This window comes from Ambystoma mexicanum, chromosome 13 (assembly GCF_040938575.1).
Source record: "Ambystoma mexicanum isolate Mex_15411 chromosome 13, UKY_AmexF1_1, whole genome shotgun sequence".
In the NCBI taxonomy this organism is placed as follows: domain Eukaryota; kingdom Metazoa; phylum Chordata; class Amphibia; order Caudata; family Ambystomatidae; genus Ambystoma; species Ambystoma mexicanum.
The window spans coordinates 610,289,877-610,304,391 of NC_090938.1; the positions used below are offsets into that span (position 1 = coordinate 610,289,877).

General features: G+C 43.9%; 1 protein-coding gene across 1 annotated transcript in view; it reads left to right on the forward strand.

The window, feature by feature from the left end:
• Window positions 1–14,515, forward strand: part of RAB5C (RAB5C, member RAS oncogene family) — a 466,724-nt gene that overhangs the window by 228,870 nt on the left and 223,339 nt on the right. Inside the window, exon 3 of the mRNA XM_069634471.1 lies at window positions 8,756–8,907. Within this exon, the coding sequence (XP_069490572.1) occupies window positions 8,756–8,907 (152 nt within the window). The remainder of the gene's footprint in view (window positions 1–8,755; window positions 8,908–14,515) is intronic.

Here is a 14,515-nt window from a genome sequence, read left to right on the forward strand (position 1 = left end):
AGGTGCACCAAACACAATTACAACTATTCACAGCCTCTAATTGACCCCAATCAGACAATACCAAAGCAATCAAAAATGCAATTCTCAAATCCCACACCGAAATAGTACAACTAACAAACCCTCTTTAGGTTTAACCATTAATGCCAACTATGAACTCTATTAGTCATCACTACTCATTTTATCTATGGTCCAGCCTCCATGAATTCCGTGAAACTCAAACACATACACTAAAAACATTTATTTGGAATCATTATCAAACAAAAAATAAGGGATGCATCCTATCAAAACAAGTTTACAAAAAAAAAAATTTGGGATCAAGAAAATGTAACCTTTATTGGAAAAAAAAATCTATCCAAAATGGCGTCCGTGCGCATTACGTCATTGCATAATGTAACTCAGTGACATCATCGTGCACTATAAAAAAGCGGAAATCACTAAACAAACATTGGAATTGGACCGAGGCAACCAGAAAAAGGGGAATCTACAAAAACAAGGTAAAATGTCTTTTTCCCCAAATTAGATACCCTATGATCTCTTCCTTTTAACCAAGCATACTCTTGATACTGCAACAATTTTGGGAAAGAAATAGCTTAGAAAACAGTCATATTTTTCTTACAGGAAGCTAACTTTGATCTATTGGGCTTGTAGCAAGACACCCCAATATACACAATCCTCACTCTCAGAAGTACTTAGAATTACCCCAACCAGCGGACAGCATAAGGATGAGAGCACATGAGTATCTCGGGTAAAGTTTAAGACCTAGAATGCTACTAGTATGTTTAAAAACAAATGTTTACCTCTTTTGCTGTCTTTGAAAACCAGAGTGAGGACATCTGTAGCTAATGTGCAAACTTAACCTATGCAATTCTGCCTACAGGCTGAAAACCGAAAGATAAAAATTGATTACATCTATACCTATACTTTGAGAATTATGACAAAGTAATGCAATAAATGGAAAACCAATAAGAATCTTTGCAACAATATCCTTCAGGGACCCACAACTTGAAAACCTAGTAAGTATCAACAGATTTCTCTTTTCAAACAAATATAGCCTTAAACCCATGCAGCACACGTTTGGGACACTTGCATCCCAGTTTCATTCTTCTTTTTCATTCTTAAGGGCATCATTTATATCATCAAACAAAAATTATGCACCTCCTGATGAATCGCCATATCATAAGGCGGGGAAACACGTGTGAGGAGCAAATCACGAAATAAATGGGGGCAACCTTTGTACCTATCGACAAATCACCAGAATGACAGTATAATTCTAACTACCTCAAAAGCAACGTGTAAGAACAGTCATCACCTACCAATAAAGAAATCAGCAATTGATCTATATCCTATCCAATTATTTACTCAACTAGGGATCCACAAACTTCAAGAACCCAAGAGTAAACAAATTGAAGGCAAAAACTGAATGACAATTGTCATGCAATGAAATAAGGATCTAAAGGCAACAATTGAATGACATTAAAGCCTATTAAACATTGAACCAAGGATCCACAAACTTAATGAAGAAGGAAGACAGCAACTGAATGATTACCAATTCAATTGTTCCTCCTACGACGGATCCATTAACTAAATGAACTCAATATAGGACCGGTTTCAAAGTACTGCTAAAGACAACATACCATGATTAAAAGGCATCAACATAAAGTAAAAAAAACTTGAAGAAACTACAGTGTGAATACTGTCATTATTTATATCTATTATCCAACAAATACAATTGCAACCAGAAAAAGCGTGACTGAATTCTTATCTCTTTGGTCTATCGGTTATTGAGCACTGGCCAGCTTCAGGGCACATGAATCATAGTTAGCAGCTCACTATCAACATAAACCAATTTTCCAACCTAAGCAGTTGAAACTAGTAAGGTGTAGCGTCAAGTTCTGAGATTAAGCTGGTGTCACGCTATCGCGTTTGATGACAAACCTAATTTTGTGAACTGCTGGTTACATACATCATGGAAGTCGTGCCCATGAGCCGATACCATACTCCTTGACATTCTAGCTTATAAACCAGTTGCTTTATACAGTCTACCCCGAAAGTGAGATGGCTGCTTACTACACTATTCCACCTAGTTTGCCCAGATCTCTGCCTGCTATGCCATCCAATCTGCTTAGATTCTTACTTTCTTTCCTCTTAAATAATTTTAGGTAGAGTACGTAAACTAAGTTACTCAACCTTCATGTCTAGTGGAATTTTTAAAGAAATGTTCAGGGCCCGCCTCATCTCACTTATGTCTTCAGGTGTACACAAAACGGCTGTATTGTTGCTCACATTGTGTACAAATAACTTCTTGTGACATTGAAAATATGAGTACAACATTGCTAATCAAATGGGTTTGTTTGCTGATCAAGATCATTTTAATTAGCAAACGCTGCTAATCAAATTTTGAAATCTAATTTGTGCGTCGGTGTCCCATTTTAGCTTTGGCTTTGCAATAATGCCTTGGTACCACCAGATGGCAAATGTATTGTATGATGTGGGCTTGGATTCATAAACCAAGCACCTTTCTGGCGGACATTTTGGTATATATTTCTGCCGACTCATCAAAAGACTAGACAATACATTATTCTTGTGATGTTGGCTGTCTGGAGAGCAATGTTTAGCATTTCTTCTCTTAATGTTTGCGGGCAGGCAGGGTCATGCTGTGTGCTGCAAGATGGGTTCTTTACCAACGGGCAACCAGGTATGGGGGAAAAGGTTTCAGTCAAAGTGACATCCCTGCTGCCATCTTCCTGCCTTTGGGTGGCCAGCATCCCTGTCCATGAAATCAACTCGACAATCAAAAAGAGAAAAATGTTAGGCTGCAGATGAGGGCCATTGGTGCCTGCAGGCAATAGGTAGTGAAGAAATAAATTGCAAAAATCAAAGCGATGGAAAAAAATGCTGCCGACTATTGGAAAATGTTTTGTTTTGGTAACGCGCAACTGATGTTTGCCTTTACTACGGGAAGATTTTGAATTTGATAAATGGCAACTGTTTGCCTAAAAGAAAAACCTGCAGAAGCACCTAGTACATGCTAGATGTAGAACTCACCACCAAAGAACCTATCGCTACAGAACAAAGGGGTGGCCAAATGTGTAGTGGGCTATTTCCCATTAAGGCATTGTAGTGTTGCCAGATACACCACTACATTTAATGAAGGTAGTAACACAGCGAACAATGAAAGAAGACACATTGTTGCATGAGGAATTTTATATATGCTCTAATGTCTGTGTCAAGTGATCCACAGAGGCAAACTACGAAACCAGCTATGCATACATTTTTAAGCTATTCAAATCGTGATGTGGGGCTAGCACTTTCATTCCAGGGGTGCGATTGGAAGAGTAGAGGGGGTACAGGAGATTGCTCATTCTCACAGCAGTCCTTAAGTGGGTGCTTTCAGAGGTAGCGGGCAGAGTTTACTGGTTTTTAACATTGAAGCTTCACCCGAATAGTCTCATTGGCATGTGTAAAGAAGTTTGATGCCCCCACACAAGTAAGTTTGCCCTTCCCCCACATTCTCTGAAATGAGTGCCTCCACGAACATTTGAAGGGCTAGTTCCCCCACCCCCTGATATTTTAGCCTATGCGCACCCCTGGAAGGTGCTGATGTGCTTACTTGCAATTGGCAGACAGGTGAGCAGCATAGCCTGGCAGATTTCAGGTTTTTATTGTGTTTTTGCAGATAAATGTACTTGCACTAATTCATTAACACTTTAAAGCTCCTACTTTCAAAGACTTCCATCGCTCATTTGCATCAGCAAAATCAAATGCTCACATCAGTCCCTCCCCACAGATGCGAGCCAACATGTATAATGACATTATGTGTATTTTCACATCCGAGGGTAAGGGGTTGTGTAGTTGTGCACACTAGGTTTTCCTTCGGCATATGTGTTGTGATTAGCATTTTGGTACAGCAGGTCTGGTTACTTATTACTGTGGCATGAGTGACAGTTTTTAAAAACCTTTTTCTAATGGGCATCGATAATAAAGCATGCATCACATCTGTTATTACATGGCTACACTGGCATTTTGGGGCAGCCAGTCTAGCCATGTATTACTGTGGCATGGCCTTACAGGTATAAGTGTTATGGTGTTCAGTCTACTTTTGTTTCTCAAGAATATCTTTCAAAAGTTGCTGTCTGTGGCATATAACAATTATCAAAGCAACTAAATGTGTAGATACCCCTCTGCTGAGTTAAACTAACATAAAATGTAAGAAGAAATAAGGCAACTTCTTGGTGGCATTGCTTGTTTGTGTTGTGTCTTGGTGAAAATGTGACTTGTCCTGGCAAAATATTATTTAAGATAATGGTTAAACACACGTATGTGCTATACCGCGATAACCACAGTATACAGTCATGTCATATGAAGGTTATACTATCAAAAAATCAATACTGTGACATCACTATCATGACCCTGAACCTGAGGAAGGATTGATGGGACCTCACTGAGGACATGCAAATATGCGTTTTTCAGATCCAGGGAGCACGTCCAGTCCCCCCCCCTCCCCCCCTACACACAGCGTGTCCGCTATAAGCACTTGCGTCACCATTTTGAACTTCTGCAGAGGTAGTTATAGATTCAGGAAGGAAAGATGTAGGACCACTCACAAGCCCACCTGGTTCTTCTTTTGAATGGCAAAGATGCAGGAGTAAAAGCCCTGCCCCTGCTGGGGAAAGAGGAACCACCTCCACTGCCTCGCTCTCCACCAGGGAGCGAATCTCTGCCAAGAGTGAAGGAGCCCCGATCTGTTGGGGTGGGCGGGAGGGCAGGGTGATTGGGGGTGGGGGGATAGTCTGAAGTCTGAGGAGACCACCAAAATCACCCATGAGTCTGTGAACGCCAAATTTGACTGTGCAGGGCCAGCCTACCGTCGACTGGGGTGCTGGTGACCTGAGAAGAGCCGTCCTTGCTTTTTTTGGGTCGGAGACAGATGACTGAGAGGGGTACTGAAAAAAGCCTTTGTGCGAAGACGTCCGATGTTTTTGCCTAGGTTGGCTGAGTGGCCTGTCCAGTTACATGGACCAGCGGTCCTGGAAACCCCGGAAACTGACGAAAAATCTGCCTCTGTCTGATCAAGAGTGGCCCTGCGTGAAGGTTTTGTCCTCTGACTTGGTGAGACTGCCCAGGTGGGGGTGGTTTGGCCGTCTGTTCTGTTTTTATCGAGTGCCTCATTAGTGGAGGTGTGAGATCACTGCCCTCGAAGGGTGGGTCTAGGATCCGGTCCTGAACATCAGGATTGAATCTGGTTGGCTTGAGCCATGCCCTCCTTATGCCAGTTGTCACACAGATGGCCCTGCTCGCAGTATCCATGTGTGCCTCTGTGATGTCCTGTGCCACGAGTTTCGATTCTGCGAGTCCTGCCTTGAAAGAGGCTGGTTTGTCAGCCAGAATATCCGGAAGGAAGTCTTTGTCTCTCTCTTTCGCTCTCTTTCTTCCTCTTCCCGTTGGTTGCCCACTGCCAGGATAGCGTCGGCATTGGTCTGCCTGAGGTGAAGTCCTGTGTCCGAGTAGACCTTATTGCCGTAGGCATCAAGCATTTTCTCTTCCTTGCCCAGCAAAGCTGAACTTGCAGTGCTTGTGGTAGTGGTCTGGGGCTTGCCATTCATAGATGCTACCGCAATGACTGAAGACAGTGTCTGGGAGTTCACAGACAAGAGCAGTGTGTCTCCCTCCAGCTGCCTGAACTTTGTGTGCAGCCTTTTATTTGTTGGCTAAGTGAGTGGAGCTCCCCCTTCTTGGCAAGGCCCTCCACATGCTTCTGTAACGGGATGCGAGATCTAGATTCTGCTTTGATGGTACGCACTTCCGCCAGTACTCCTGACTGCAGCAGCTCCCTCTGGGGCTGAGGAATGCTCAGGTAATCGGCTAACCCGGCAATTCTATCATGGAATGCACTTGCCAAAGGTGTGCCCTGCTCCTTCTCATCAGTGTCTTATCGGGCACCTCTGCTAGAAGGGGCCCCTGGGTCAGCGGGTGTTAGTTCTGCCACTGAAGGAGGCCCATGTGCTGGAGCTGTGGGTGTAGGCACTGCTACCGGAATTGCCAGAGGCATGGGTGGTGGTGAAGGTAAAGGCTGGGCAGGCACCGGCGGCTGTGTGGGAGGTAGCATCTCCTGGATTATGCCCTTGAGGATGTTCCCCATCTGCGGAGACCGCGTGAGGGTAAAAAATGTGTCCAAAAAAGATCCTCGCAAGCAGGACTGGGTGCAGTCCTGCCTTGGATGTGGTGGAGTAAAGGCATGCTGTCTGCTCCCTCCTTGCGAGTACATGCCCTCATGGTACCATGCCTGATCCATGAATGTCGGTATGACGTGGTCCTTGTGACCTGAGTGTCAGGACCTCAATCTGCCCTGGCCACAGGCTTGCGCCTTGGCGGTTCACCATGTTGGCAGGCTTCTGTCCTAGGCACTATTTTGTCTGCGCGTGCACCGCCATTTTGTCTGTGCCTTCCGCACGTGCCTCTGTGGACAGCGTGGCCCTGGGCTAGGCCTGCATGCCTGGACGCAGCGGCTCTCCCTGACCCTGCTCCTCAGGCGTGGGTCTGGTAGGCAATTGGCCCTCGGCCATGTGGCCGGTAGTGCTGTCTGCGCTGCGTGTTGACGCCCCCTCAGGCGTGTGTCAGATAGTGGAGCTAAGCCCCTTGGTAGGGCCCTTGGACCCCTTGATCATTAAGCCAGTAGCTAGTAGCTACAAGAGCATTGGTGGTGTTGCTGCTGGTGCCAAAGTCTGACTGCCCCCTCCCATCAGTAGGCTTCCCGGGAAGGAGTTGTCGCTGCAGGCTGCTTTTGAAAGAGTATGCTTACCTTCTTAGTCTTCCCGCGTACGTATTCCTTAATGCTCTGCGGCGGAGTCATGAATAACAACTCTCTCCACTGTGCCAGCCTGTTTCTGAGGGATCGGGTTGTGAGAGCATTGCACGCTAAGCAGCCTTCCCGTCTGTGGTCTTCCCAGAGGCATCAGAGGCAAAGCATGTGCAGTCCCGATATGGGAAAGGAACTGTTGCATACCTGCTGAAGCCAGCCGCAGTCGGCATGCCCTCGGGACAGAGTAGGGCACCGGTGGACTATGTTCCAAATACCTGAGAACTAGCTAGCAAAAGATTCAGGAATGCTTGAGGCCTCACCCAGGAACGCTGGTGAAAGCGGTCCGTTCCCATTGACGCAGTATAGAGGACTGAGGTGTGGCGCTGGTGGGTGGGATTAGGGGAGCGCATGCTCCCAGGGCTGCGCCCCTAGCTTGTATACATTTAAAGAGAAAGTGTTTTTCTGTTGAAAAAAGGTTCCCGTCCCTAGCGAGGGATGCTCATACAGGATGGAGGAAAGTGGGCGGGACTTAACTGACATTAACTGATGAAGTTGTGTGATGAACTTGTGTAAGTGATGTGACGGTACCTTAACGCTTTACATTGGGGTCCTTGTATGCCCTAAAAATATGGGTCTGCTGTCATTCCGTCCCACATTTCTCCAACTTCGCTGGCATGCTGTCCAACTTTCCAATTCCCCATGATGGGGCGCAGGGTGCGAACGAAGCGAGCCCTTGTTGGAGTATCGCTACAAGCGGCCAAGCTTGAGTTCAATGCACAGTAGTCTCAAGGGGTGGAGCTAGCCATGTGAGCCCCGCCCTCCCCCCATGACCTCCTCTTTCCCCCCCTCCAGGGCGCTGAAGGTGCCAGGGAGCCAGAGCCCACTTAGTGGTTAAAATATACCCTGAACTGCTTTGCACAGGGGGAAACTCCCCAACATGTGACTGATGAACACACCAGCAGCACCCTCTGAGGCAGCAACAAATGCAAATTGTAGTGAGATCCAAGATGGTGGCTTCCCCATTTAAAGACTTGCCCGATGTACTTGGTCCTAGAAAGCATCACAGCCATGGAGTAAGCCCAGAGCAGGGATGTCACCCCACTGGACAATAAGCAGAACGCTATCCTAGCCAGTCCAAGCACCTCATATGGGTCATCTACCCATGACAAGAGCAGAATGTAGTTTTGTGGTACAAAGGTAATTTGTGGTGCTAAAGAGGAGAAAGTGTTCTGGGGATGGCGGTTACGGCAAGACATGGAATGGATTGAAAGTACTATTTTTATTATAGAACCTTCATTGGATATGCATTTGTTTTGGAACTACGGTACTGCTGTGTTGCAACTGTATCAGCGAACATCCCTCCTTAAGATATCCTGCCCTCGGACTGTGCTACCAAAAGAGGCAAAGATGGTATAGCGGTCGGGCTGAGCCTGTAACACCTTCATGATTAAGATCGCTGCTGGTGTCTGTGTAGTATGGGGGTAAGGAGGCGGTTTAGTCAGTGCTCGTCCCTGTACATCTGCAGAAAAGTAGTCATTTCGTCGCACTGTTCATTATCTTTCTTCAGATATTCTTCAATAAAATGTAATGACATATTGAACCATCTTTCCTGTAATACTTCCTTATTCTTTCCATCTGTTGTAAAAATATATTATTCGGCAGACCTTCTCAAGTGACATTCCTTTTGCATTTTAAATATGGTTTAGTTGATTACACTTCTGTCAGTTTATGAATCCTTCTGTTTTCCTTGCATGGGGAAATGTAACTTTAGATGTGCTCAGTGCTTGAGGACAAGGGCTACGATTTCTAACTGTTGGTGGCAAGTTACATACTGTGAAAGCTGATTCCGATGTGTCTTAATTCTGTTTATTAATCAAAGTGTGTACTTTGCATGATTGTCGTGTGCTAGAGACGTATTGTGAATTCTGGTTAACACACTCCTGTTCTTCTTTCTAGCTGCTTTTCTCACACAGACAGTCTGCTTGGATGACACCACAGTAAAGTTTGAGATCTGGGACACAGCAGGTCAGGAGCGATATCATAGTTTGGCGCCCATGTACTACAGAGGAGCTCAGGCAGCCATTGTGGTGTATGATATCACTAACACAGTAAGTACTTTATTCTAATCATTGTCTTATAGGTTGCTTTCTGGCATACATGTTTGACGTATTGGATTTATTCTGTTGACTGCAAGCTGTTGATTACCTCCACTGGTTAAGGGCCCAAATGTAGAATGTAGTCACATGGGTATTACATTGATTTCAAAAACCGCACTTTGACACTTTATTCCTTAAGCACTTCTAGCTACCTGGGATAATCTGAAGTGTGAACAAATGGCGAATGGGAATGAGACCAGTCTTAAACTTGCATTGCAATCCAAACAGTGAATAGTTTAAAAAAAAAAATCTATGGCCAACTGAATTAGTGCCAGTGCCTGCCCTTTATATGGCTCCATTAAGATAGCCCTTTGCCACCACCCTCAGTCTTTTGATGCCCAAATGCCACCCATCCATGTCTCAGATTTAAACGGATGCCTTTTGCACCTTTGTTGAGCAAGTTCCAGCTGAATCTGAAACCCTAAAAGACTATGCAAGATTTTTGTCACAAAACGGAGTGAATATCAAAGCCGGGGAAAACAAAAGTTGTTTGGAGTCAGCTAGGAAAATGAGAGGAGGAAGCATGTCTCATAAGATTGGACACCTTCCTGATTCGTGCTTGTTGGCACTCGCCTGGAGAGGTAAATACAATAATCTTGTGAAGAATCTAGTTGTCACTTCTTCCTTTATCAGCTTGGTATCTCACACTGCCAATTTTAGTACATACTCTGTTGTATAATGGTTCTGCTACCCTATACACTTTCCAGGGAAAGTAATCGGTTTCATACAAGTACAGCTATGTTCTACATCACCAGGATTGGACACATTCTCGCATCTGCATCATTTTGCAATTGCTGTCATTTTGTACTTTCAAACTGCATCCTCATGCCAGTCAACAAACAAAAGATATTTACACCAAAGAACGGAATCCACTGCCAAAACACTAACTTATATACGCTTCTTTTTATTTATTTATTTTTTCCTCCAAAGGAGAGTTGCTCGGCCCTAAATTAATGGAGAAACCTCTGACTATCCATTACTTTACGAACAAATGTAATATTTTGAAACTTATCAAAACCTAGCGGTTCAGAACATTCCTGTATCTAAGCCACCCTCAATCAAACGGACCCAAATTACTAATGAATTAAGTCTGCAACTGGCAGACCTACTGCTCTTGACCGTTCTACTCCCAAACCACACGTGCAATGCTTGGAACCAGAGTTAATTTCTGTACAGGATGCTATTGCTTGTGAAGAAATGAACCCGGACAAATAATAGTACAGAACGTGGGGCTGGGGAAATGGGGAGTAGCAGTTGGTGCAATAATTGAATGGGGTAAACAACACAACAGGGTAAAAGATTTTAAGATTCTAAGTGGGAAAACACTTTCATTACTCTGTTATATCCCATAACATTTTCACACATCAAAACCGACAAAGGAGCACTCTCTTCTCTCTTGTACATGTGTTTTCATTATAAAGTGAAAAAGTGCCTGTGGACCACTAACGCTGACCCTCAACGAGAAGCACACCCTGACCCTGTCAGTAGGTGCTGTCCCTAGGATGACGGTGGTGCGCCGCCTATCTAAAAGGGAAAGGTGGAGAAAGCTGTACCTACTAAACAATATAGCACAATAGATGAACTCAAAAGCTAAAAATCCAAAAGGAGTGCCCCAGGACAGGTGTACATGATTAACCCTGTCTAGTGTATGTTCACAAGATGCATGCTGCCTGGGGAATTTCACATAACTTTATGATTTTATTAACCAGCTGGGCAGAACGCTCTAAGAGCATGCGTCAGTCACTCCTGGATCCTAAAAGGAAGGTCCCACATTAGGGATCTGAATAAAAATGTGCTCACAAGTAGATGTAAAACATGTATCCTAACAAGACTTCAAGGATATCATTGGAGTAACAATGGGTCGACCGGTTTCGATCACCGACCAGGAAAAATACGTACGACTGAGGCACTCTGCCTCCAAGAAGCACTACTCAATGCACTGAATTACTCCGGGCAACACGCCCTAACAACCCACTGTCCAAGAAATATTACAGCTTGCCTTGATAAAGACCCTTGAGAGGTTGAAACATGTGTCTGCACCCACAGCGACAATAAAGACCTAATAGCACAATTCTAAAGCTGGTGGACTCCTTTTTCAACAAAGTTTGATCCAACGAATCATAAGAACTTTCTAAAATCCTTACGAATGGTGTATGAAGCGCCAATACAATGGGAATCCAACATCCACTCCATCGAAATAAACCACGTTGTGATCTTTTGAAGCAGCAGCTCACATACTCGAGTTTCGAAATTCCTGTTTAGCTGGCGTAGTTCAGAAGGAACAGTGAAAAAACACATATGCAATTGCTGCAACCAATATAAGAAGGGTATGGAACACATCCCGCACCAACTAGAACAAATCTGGTTAGCCTGTCCTTTGATATCCGTATATGAATATGAGCTTTACAAACTCTGGAATTGAATGAGTAATACAATAAGGAACATTATAACAGCATTGAAACAAACACAAATATAATTGGTTTTCTTTGTAATTTGTGCACACCATGAACGCAAAGCAGGCACATTAGAAAATGGCAACCTACAACGTGCTCTAGCAGAGTTGCTATAGTGTGCACTGGTAACAAGCAGATGAACGCGAGGGGCAAACAGAAGTTTTCATAAGAGACAGCGTATTACAAACGGTAAGCAGAGATCAAACAAAAGTAGTAATAGTATAATTCGGCGCATTACATATTCGTAACAATATCCAAGCTTGCTTAGGAGATGAGCGGAAAGCCGTAATAGCTAAGAAAAAAAATGTCTCCTCTACCCCATACAGCATGGAGCAACGAATAACATGGGCGCATATAAAGAACTAATTAGAGAGCGCAAATTAGGAGAAGATAGTCCCACAACATAAAATCCTTCTTGAAGCAGCTTAATCATACCGACAAAGTAAGCTGCATGATGAAGAATATATAACTAATGTTGCACGCCGAAATACATATTCACTGTTTGATAGCACAGACGGCAACACAGTACTACAGCCGGTTTTCTGGTTCTTCTGTTATATTTTTCAACACATTAAGCACATCCTCTGTTCGAGATAGAAATGGGGCATCCAGGATAAGACCCTATAAGCACTTCTCCCCACTGTAGAGCCACTGGAAAGTTATTGAGCGGCTAAGGTAAATATCAAACCACTACCAAGCGCTATTTATACAACGAATAGTGAGTGAGGCATAGAGACCATTACATAATGGAAGTGTTTACTGTCCCCCTCCCCACCAAGCCTAGGTTAAGCCCTCTGAGGAACAAAAGGGGCACTACAAAACGAGCAGAAAACTCATGGAGCTAGCATGGACTGAGAAATGCACAGAAGACATGTTGGTACACCCTACTCCAGTATGCTTGGTGAAACTGGAATTAAAAACCCAGTAATAAATAATTGAAATTGAATAATTAAACTGAATGTGAACTTGGTATAATAAAAGACATGGGTACTAAAACCCATTTCAGTATGTCGTTGAAGGAACCACAAGGATGCTGTAAATACCAGAATACAAAACTGTAAATAGAAGGGACAAGAGAATCTAACAAATGTTTTGCTACAAGTGTTATTAAAGAAAACAACCCACATTGACTGGGAAAGCGCTCTAGGCGAAATAAAGAAAAACAGTTCAAGCTCTAGTTAGACGTGTTTAGAGATAGGAATGCTAAACAGTAGACAGCGCTTCCATGAAGAAATTCCTCAAAACTGATTTTTAAGAGAATGGAAGAAATGAAACTTGTTGGGATGCATATAGACGAGTTTGTAGGAACGTTTGAAAGAATGAGTGCTTTGAACCGCAGTTGTACTGTAGAGTTTTATTGTATTTTTAGAGATTGTGAAACTTTGTTGCACTGCCTACTGAAAATCAATTATACCTCACAGTATTTGCACTTTAATTTGAAAACATTGTATGTAGAACAGTAAATGAATTTATATTAAACATTTTTAAATCGCGTACCTTTTGGCTAACCTTCTTGATAATCATGCAAAGGAAACTCACTACTGATGGGTAGAAATAGGCATCATTGTGTATTCTACACAGCATTAGACCACAAGAGCACACTAGTGTTGGATGTTAAAACGAGGATTGTTCTTTGTGGTCAAACTCTACTCTCTATTAGTGTTACATAGTGGGGACACAGAGGCGTACATTTCTGAAAAGTACATAACATTCCAGGATCAGGAAGGGGTTATTTACGCAGATCAGGTAAGAGCTAATAATTCCTGTAATTTGACTGAAAAAAAAATGTACTGTACATGTTTGCACTTGTAAGGTAATGGCTTCTATTAATATTCAGAAAAGCAGTGCTTTGCTACATTCCCTCTGACTATTCTACTTAGGAAATCACACATTTTATGTAATATTTCACAAAACAACCAATACCATGAGCCAAAAACCAAGTGATGGTATACAGTATTTTTATGCAGACGGTCTAAAGTGACCTATGGCATTTGAAAATTACAAGAACCAATGTGGTGAAGAATGTCTAGCATACGACTTTTGGAAGAACACAGGCTGACCTTTTGAAGGATCGCTGACTTGCGCAGGTCACACAAGCACGCAGTGCCTAAAGCAGCGTCTGACTTTAGGGCACATTTGGGAAATTAAAGGTTTGTGCAACAAAACGTAGTATGGTATTTATTTGTAAAGCGCCTATACACAAAGCAAGTGTTTCAAAGTGCTCAAGGAGTGAGGGAACAAGGGGATAAAACAGCAGTCAGTCAGAGCCCTTGAGTTTTGATGATACAAGTCTGCACGGGCAGAGTGGGTGCATAGAACAAGTGCATATAATACAGCTAACAGTGTACATAACAGCAAATGGGTCTGACAGTGATTCTGCAGTTTTTCCAAGTGCATTGAGGCACCACCGTGCAAGGAAGGGAGACGAGTGAAAAACAGACTAGCTTCAAGGCATGGTGCATTAAGATCATGCAAGTGCGCAGACAGGTACAGGAGAGGGGAGGTTGTGGCAAGGGGTTGGAGTGGGGAGCTGGAGGCGAACAAGAGTGCCCAGTCATTCAGAAGCTGGGGTAAGTGCTGAGAGATGCCACTCTCATGTGTCATTGACCAAGCGCAGTAACGAAGAGGCAAGTGCATGGCCCGGAGGCACGTGTGAAAGCCTGGCGAGGGTGCCAGGGACCTGTGAAACTGAGGTACACCAGGCAGCCAGTCAGCAAGCTGTGCAGAAAAGGAGGGAGAGCGATAGAGGGGAGACAAGGTTCACAGGGTAGAGGGAGAGAGATGGAAGAGGGGAAGAGGAATGGCTTTGGGAGTTTTCAGAACTTAAGGAGATCAGGCTCAAGACTGAGTGCAGCAGGGAGGCTATTCAAAAGGGAGGCCCCTGCAGAGAATAAAGTTCTCCCTCCAAATCTCTGCTTGGAGAACCGGCTCACTCGCAGAAGGTTGGAGGTAGATGAGCGGAGGGCTTGTGAAGGACAGTATTTAGGCAGGCAACATTGCAGATAGGTAGGTCACATGCCCCAGAAAGCCTTGTTGACAATGCAGGGGGTCTTTAACTAAATTTTTGCAGCCACTGGGAGCCAGTGGGGGGGGGGATTTCAGCACCA